The sequence below is a fragment of the Arachis ipaensis genome, chromosome B09 (assembly GCF_000816755.2).
Source record: "Arachis ipaensis cultivar K30076 chromosome B09, Araip1.1, whole genome shotgun sequence".
Lineage (NCBI taxonomy): Eukaryota > Viridiplantae > Streptophyta > Magnoliopsida > Fabales > Fabaceae > Arachis > Arachis ipaensis.
In genome coordinates this window covers 51,059,510-51,067,180 of record NC_029793.2, presented here as the reverse complement: position 1 = coordinate 51,067,180, position 7,671 = coordinate 51,059,510, and the positions used below count along the sequence as shown (strand labels likewise).

The window sequence follows — 7,671 nt, the reverse complement described above, 5'->3', positions numbered from 1 at the left end:
CACCACCCCTAAACGTTAATTTTTAATTTTACTTTTTGTTCTTGATTGTAAGGATTGATGAACACTAGTAAATTCTTTCTTATGTTGGTGGCTTTAGTAAAGGTGGAATGTAGATTTGTTATTGCTGATGGTGATGGGGATAAATTTGGAGCTCCCAAATTGGCAGAGACATTATTTATTTATTTTTTTTTAAAAACCAACAATTTTGGTACCTTGTTATTGGGTCTGGTGTAACGAGTTCGTTTGAGGCAGACCGGTGCAGAAACTCCCACATTACACAGGGTTTGGGGAAAGATTACAGCCGAAGAGTGTAATGTAGGCAATCTGACTTGACAGAGGCATTTGCATAGCTTAAACCCATGAGCTTGAGGCCACATGAAGACAACTTAACCGTTGCTCCAAGGTTACCTTTCTAATGAGTCTGTTTGAGGCATTACCTTAAAGTTCAAAGTGTGGAAATCCTTGATCCAACAAGGTGACTTTTAACCTAAGATGCATGGGTACACTTTTTCTTTTTTAAACAAATATCCTTGAAGAGATGCATGGGCTCAATTAGAATTAAGTGGATCTAATCCAATTTCGAAGGTTTGTTCTTGGGTGGAGGGGTGTCACAATCATTTACTAAGGCCATCTACACCTTATGTATAGGCAATATGAGACTCGAACAAATCCCCCCTTCTCCCTGTTGACATATTGCACCGGACATTTTGAGTATAAAGTTTGCAGGATTGGATATCCGTGGATCGCTTATAAATAGCCGTAAGACGGGATCTGATACCATATCAGAATTGTGTCTAATTTATTATCAAAAGTTGTTTGAAGAGTTTCTCAGTTTATCATATGGATACTGGCTACGTATTCTGGTACCAGTACTTTGGTACACTTTGATGTACTCCATACATGTGTTTGTGTCTTTATGGTATTTCTTGGTCAAGCATTATAATAAGCCAATATCAGTCTAGTATTATGTTGGTTCATGCAAAACATCAAGTATTGACTTATGCCAATACCACCATTTTAAGCATTTGCTGTTACTATAATGTATATTGTGATGTTCAAGTGAAAACTTGGTATCAGATCACTATGACAATGCATCTTATTATTTATTTATTTATTATTTCTATTGTAACTTTTTAACAATCTAGATATCTTCTCTACTGGAATCTCAAGTTAGAATATTGTGGTACCACGTATGTGCAACTGCACTAGCTGGCGTTTCATCAACATAGCTTTTTATAAGGTCAAGGTGGTGGACCTAAGTTTTTATAAAACCCATGAGATGCAACAAAGTATTCAACTTTTGGAAATTATCAGTTTCTCATATTGCTAATCACTTAGTAAATTATTTAATTTAGTATTTATGCCATGTGAGTTGTACATGGTTGAAGTAAATTATTTAATTTAGTATAATACCATTTGTATTTTCTTTATTTACTCCTAGATATTGTCATAGATTTTGCAATGCACCGTGTGGGTAGTTCTGGTAACACAGCAAACAACTCAACTCGCCCTAGAAAGGAGAAAAGATTAACTTATATTTTGAATGATGCTGATGATACAAAGGTGAACTTATTATCTCTTTGTTCTGTTTCCATTTGTTTCTTTTAATTTCTATCTTTATCTCCAGGAATATTTTCTTTTACATTTGCCTATAAACCTGTCAGCTAGATGCAATTGATTATTTCCTTCTTAAGAGTTGACAGCATTATGTATGCATCACTTGGGTACCTAATTTTAGCTGGGTACTTAAAATTATACTGAGAGTGGTGTTATATAATGGATGCTTGCTCTGCATCAATCATGCATTCTTGTACATTCTAGTTTGTAACTTATTAAAATTTGAAAAATTTCTTTGTTATTTATCTTACTCACTTGAATGCTGGTTCCTTTCTGCAGCATTGTGCAGGCATAAATTGTTTGGTTGTACTCAAGTCTGCAGTCTCTGATGTGTCCGATTATCTCTTCACTGGGAGCCGTGATGGCAAGCTAAAACGATGGTCACTAGGTGATGATGCCGCGACGTGCTCTGCTACTTTTGAATCTCATGTTGATTGGGTAATTCTTATATTTATTCATTTTAATTTTCTTCATTTCCATTTATTAGTGACACTCGATTTATTAATTAACCTTCAAAAGATGTTTATTTGTTTTAACCTATGGTTACTCCTCTAATTATTTAACATTTTCATAGGATGGAATTTATGAGTATAAATGTTAATTATGCATGCATTGTCTTGCTTGAATAGCCAATCTCAGTGGTCATGTTGAAGTTGTATATAATGGAGCATGAGGTAGCTGCTTACTATGCAGTATATCTCTATTCCTCATTCATAGGATGTCTTGGATTGACCTGTTTATGATATCTGATTGAAATGTATATATTTTTCTTGTACTTAATCTTTAAGTTTGTAATGGTTGAATCTTGATATAGCATTTTTGTTTCATTTTGTAGAGTGCTTCATCAATTATACCTATAGTTAATGTACTTTTTAATTGCCTTTAGTAATTTCTTTTCTCTTCTTTTTCTTCCCCTTATGATATTACGATGTCAGTAGTCTTATTATAGTAGAAAAGTCAAATCTGAGATGGTAATGTAATAAAAGCCCCTTGGTCTCTGTTGCATACAGAAATGATTCTAAAATCACAATTGAAATTTGTTTGAATACTTAAAGAGAAAATTTCTAGTCTGTGAGTTCCTGAACTTCTCTTGACTGTTATTTCATCATGTGTCGTTTCATACTCTTTCCTTGTCAATGTCTTTTGTTTGGGTAAATATACCTCACAAGTGATTCCAGTTGCTAGTTTCTTCAGATCTTTTCAATTAAAGGCCCTTGAATGTTCACAATTACATGCTAAATCAGTTGAGATGGAAATAATGAACTCCTCGTGCCAACAAAGCATGATACTGACACAGTTCGTAAAAGAACTGAAGTATAATTTTAGCATTTATTCTTAATTTTTCAGGTTAATGATGTAGTTCTTGTGGGAGATGGTACACTTGTTTCTTGTTCATCAGATACTACCCTTAAGGTCTGTTGATTGCTTGCTGTTATTTTGTCTAGTCTATTCACTCTCTTCCCCTAGTATTCCCAGTTGATTTAACTCTTTTCTCCATTTAATTGGATTGCTGTATGTTTGTGCCAGACATGGAATGCCTTGTCCAATGGAGTTTGTAATAGGACACACTGCCAACACTCAGATTATGTTACTTGCCTTGCAGCGGCTGAAAAAAATGTAATGCATTTCAAACTTTCACATTGTTTTTACTAGCAGAACCAGCTAATGGTTCATGTTCTGGTTTGCTCTGTGCTTGAGTTAAATCTAATAGATAGTTTAGTTGACTTTAAAGTTTGTATCTTATAAAATCCATTTTCTAATCCTTTTATAGTCTAATGAATTTTAGAGCAATATCATTGCCTCTGGTGGCCTTGGTGGGGAGGTATTTATATGGGATCTTGAAGCTGCACTTGCTTCAAAGTGCAATGATATTATGGATGATGAAAATTCAAATGTTATCAATGGTTCTGGCAACTCAAAATCTACTACAGCCTTACGAAGCAGCAGCTCAAGTAACAGTATATCCTTGCACAGTACTCAAACTGAAGGATACATTCCAATTGCTGCAAAAGGCCACAAGGAGTCTGTTTATGCTTTGGCAATGAATGAAGTTGGAACCCTTCTTGTCTCTGGTGGCACAGAAAAGGTAGAGTGTTACATTCTATTGAGGCTGCTGCTTTTTATTTTGGAATTTAAACGGCGTTTAGTTGACTTATATTATATTGAATCTTATAATATATATTGTGTGATGTTGTCTCTACTATGAAGAGCATGGCTTATTTATTTCTACTTTATTTTCATCTAGGTTGTCCGTCTGTGGGACCCAAGATCCGGATCAAAAACTTTGAAGCTAAAAGGACATACAGATAACATCAGGGCTCTTCTTCTGGATCCTACTGGGAGGTTTGTTGAGTGACTATATAAATTTTCACAAAATATTTGACCAATTTCTCCATCACCGCCCCTTTCATACCAACAGTTGTTTACTGGGATTTGGGTTGAGCTTCCTCTTGTGCCTTGTCCATTTTATTTATTAATTTTAGATTCTATCTCTTCCTGATATGATTTTCCTCACATGGTATTTCTATATATTGCCACAACTTCTTGCAACTATGCAAGTAAGGAACAGTATTTTCATTGGCATTTTCGCTACATATTGCTATGGTTGATGGTATACTGAATGGTATGTTGTTTGGTGTATTTTGTATTGCATATGACTAGGCACCTTTCATTTCCTATATTTTGTTAGATTGAATAGCAAAGTACTTTTGTCATACGACAGCTAAAGATTCTTTTAGCATTCATCATGGCAGGTTCTGTATATCAGGATCTTCAGACTCTATGATAAGGTAGTGTGTGTATACATTGTAAAGTATTTTTGTTTATTATATCTGGTTGACCCATCTCGCCATTTTGCCGTATAGGCTTTGGGATCTTGGTCAGCAGCGTTGTATCCACTCTTATGCAGTTCATACAGATTCTGTCTGGGCTCTTGCCAGCACTCCTTCATTTAGTCATGTTTATAGTGGTGGTAGAGACTTTTCAGTGAGTGCAGTTTTCCTTTATAAATAACCTTTTTAAGTAATGATGCCTTGATGTGACATCTTCTATTGAAATCATGAGCACATGTTCTAATCCCTAATTCTTTTCTACCTCCAGTTATACATTACAGACTTGCAAATGAGGGAAAGTGTTTTGCTTTGTACAGGCAAACACCCCATACTTCAGTTAGCTTTGCATGATGATAGCATATGGGTTGCATCAACTGATTCTTCTGTTCATAGATGGCCTGCTGAAGGGCGCAACCCTCAAAAGATTTTCGAAAGTGGCAATTCTTTCTTAGCTGGAAATTTGTCCTTTTCGAGAGCGAGGGTGTCACTAGAAGGATCTACTCCTGTATGTTACATTTATCTCTCAATTTCAATTTTCCAATTTTATTATTTTGTCTACTAGTGCTGCACAACTCTGAATATGGGCTTCTAAAGATGAAGCATATTTGGCATTCCTTTGTAATTCTTCCTTTTTGGTATACACAGATCTATCTTCCAAAGAAGTTTCTTTTCAAATTTAGATGTTCTTTTGGTTTTGGGGAACTAATACTTTTGCATCTTGTTGCTGCCATTATAAATATCGTTAGGTTCCTGCATATAAAGAACCAACCTTGACTATTCCTGGTATCCCTGCTATAATACAGCATGAAGTTTTAAATAATAAGAGGCATGTCCTGACAAAGGTAATAATACCATTACCCATTAATAATTAATATTATTCTACTGTTAGTTTCATAATCTTTCTCTGTGTTATGCACACTGCTGATAAATGGCTTTCTTTATAGGATTCCTCGGGTTCAGTGAAATTGTGCGAAATTACTAAAGGTGTTGTTATTGAAGATTTTGGGAAGGTAAGAATTGGTGTTACTTTTGATGGATAACCTACACGTTAGTCTTGTTTGTAGGAATACGCTTAGCTATAGTTTTCATTATTTGCAAAGTTCTAGCTGATGGACCTCATTTGTGATTTTCAAAATATTTCATTCTTCACATGTGAACATTTAGGTTTCATTGGAGGAGAAAAAGGAAGAGCTGTTTGAGATGGTATGATGATATGCTTACTGATAATTTATACATGATCATGTTCTTTATTTGGTTTTTAGTTTAATTTATTCTGGCTTCTTTTTTTTTTTATATAAAAAAAAATTCTGTGCTGCTTCAGGTTAACATTCCTGCATGGTTCACAGTGGATACCAGGCTTGGAAGTTTGTCTGTGCATTTGGACACTCCTCAATGCTTTTCTGCAGAGATGTATTCCGCTGACCTTAATATTTTAGGCAAGCCTGAAGAGGATAAGGTAAATGGATGAATTATGAGTCATGTACCTCTCCTTCTTTTAATATTTCTTTACATATATATGATACGTGCTTCAAATGTTCGTGATATGAAGAGTTCAAGAGTTATTTAGAAGATATTTTAGTTTACATTTTTAGAATATTTTATTTAATGTATTTTGATTTTGTTTATTTAATTACTAGATTGGGCCTTATGTTTATGGGCTTTAGGGTTTTCTTTGTTTTAACCTAAGAGGTTATAAATACCTCCTTAGCTATTATAGTCGTAGAATAGAATTTTTAGAGGTTTCAAAACCCCTTTTTGGTTTCGTGATGAAACCATCGAAGGGACTCCTCAACCTTCTATTCAATTCCTCGATGTAACAAGAGAGGGACTCCTCAACCTCAATTGTCCACACCATGGTTTCATCACGAAACCAAAAAGGGGTTTTCAAACCTCTAAAAATTCTATGCTGCGACTACAATAGCTAAGGAGGTATTTATAACCTCTTATTAGGTTAAAACAAAGAAAACCCTAAAGCCCATAAACATAAGGCCCAATCTAGTAATTAAATAAACAAAATCAAAATACATTAAATAAAATATTCTAAAAATGTAAACTAAAATATCTTCTAAATAACTCTTGAACTCTTCATATCACGAACATTTGAAGCACGTATCATTCTCCTCCTCTTCAAAAAAGATTCGTCCTCGAATCTTGTAGGTGAAAAAAAATAATATATGAAAAGGACAATAATTATAAGGAAGATAATTTCTTTTTTTTTTTTTTGGTTTTTTTCTTCCTTTTTTGTTTTTTTTTTCACTTTATTCTTCTTCTTTTTTTTTTTAAATAATGAAACGCAAACAAAAACAAGAACACAAGAACAAAATGAAAGACGCGACAAACACTGGACTCTTTTTTTTATGATAAAAGAAGAACAAATATAGATTAATAAGAATTAATCTAATACCTGAGCTCTGATACCAAATGATACGGAAATAATAGATAAACATAAAGGCAAGAATTCAAACTGAATAAAAAGATACATTAAAATTGAAATAGAAACAAAAATGATAGATTGAAATTGAGTACAAAGAGAATCACTCTACTTTCTACCCAATTTCTTGACGCAACAAGAAAGGGACTCCTCAACCTAACTTGTCAACGCCATAGTTTGGAAATTGAATCGAAGGGACTCCTCAACCTTCTATACATTAAATAAGATATTCTAAAAATGTAAACTAAAATATCTTCTAAATAACTCTTGAACTCTTCATATCACGAACATTTGAAGCACGTATCAATATAACTATAACAATTAATTTGCAGCCTATGTAATTAATTAATAATAATAATAATGTTGAGTTTATACCGTTGTTGACATCGTTCATCTACATTCTTGTGTCATTGATTACAGTCAGTAAAACATAATGGTTTTCCTTATGTATTTATTTGGGTAGACAAAGATCTTCCCAATTTTATTCTTTGTTCCATAGTTGTCAAACCGGACTGGCTGATTTGACAGGAATACCAGTGAACTGGACCCCTGGTTTGATGTTTTGAGCATTCATGCAATTAAATAAACCAATCAGACCAGTAAAGCTGGTCAGAAATGCACATGTTAACCAGATGGGTCAGCAGTTGGGACATGCGCACATGACATCATGTTGATGTCATTGTGTGCGCGCCAATTATAAAAAAGTGGCTCCCCTGGGTTCAAGCAAGGGACCTTGAGGATGTGTAACAACTTGACAACCACTGGCTAAGCTGTTCCTTGTTATACAGTTAT

General features: G+C 34.2%; 1 protein-coding gene across 8 annotated transcripts in view; it reads left to right on the top strand.

Annotated features, from left to right (window-relative positions):
* The window catches only part of LOC107617892 (WD repeat-containing protein 48), an 18,859-nt gene that overhangs the window by 1,335 nt on the left and 9,853 nt on the right, over positions 1-7,671 (top strand). For 5 of the 8 annotated variants that reach the window (XM_021112380.1, XM_021112381.1, XM_021112375.1 and 2 more), the window contains exons 2-14: positions 1,442-1,563; positions 1,897-2,055; positions 2,965-3,030; positions 3,145-3,234; positions 3,404-3,703; positions 3,863-3,960; positions 4,356-4,406; positions 4,482-4,602; positions 4,717-4,953; positions 5,195-5,290; positions 5,393-5,458; positions 5,613-5,651; positions 5,770-5,904. In XM_021112380.1, coding sequence (XP_020968039.1) covers positions 1,462-1,563; positions 1,897-2,055; positions 2,965-3,030; positions 3,145-3,234; positions 3,404-3,703; positions 3,863-3,960; positions 4,356-4,406; positions 4,482-4,602; positions 4,717-4,953; positions 5,195-5,290; positions 5,393-5,458; positions 5,613-5,651; positions 5,770-5,904 — 1,560 coding nt within the window. In that variant the 5' untranslated portion in view covers positions 1,442-1,461. Of the gene's footprint in view, positions 1-735; positions 760-1,441; positions 1,564-1,896; positions 2,056-2,964; positions 3,031-3,144; positions 3,235-3,403; positions 3,704-3,862; positions 3,961-4,355; positions 4,407-4,481; positions 4,603-4,716; positions 4,954-5,194; positions 5,291-5,392; positions 5,459-5,612; positions 5,652-5,769; positions 5,905-7,671 lie in introns of those variants that run through there. The other 3 variants (XM_021112382.1, XM_021112378.1, XM_021112379.1) reach the window with 3 other exon arrangements.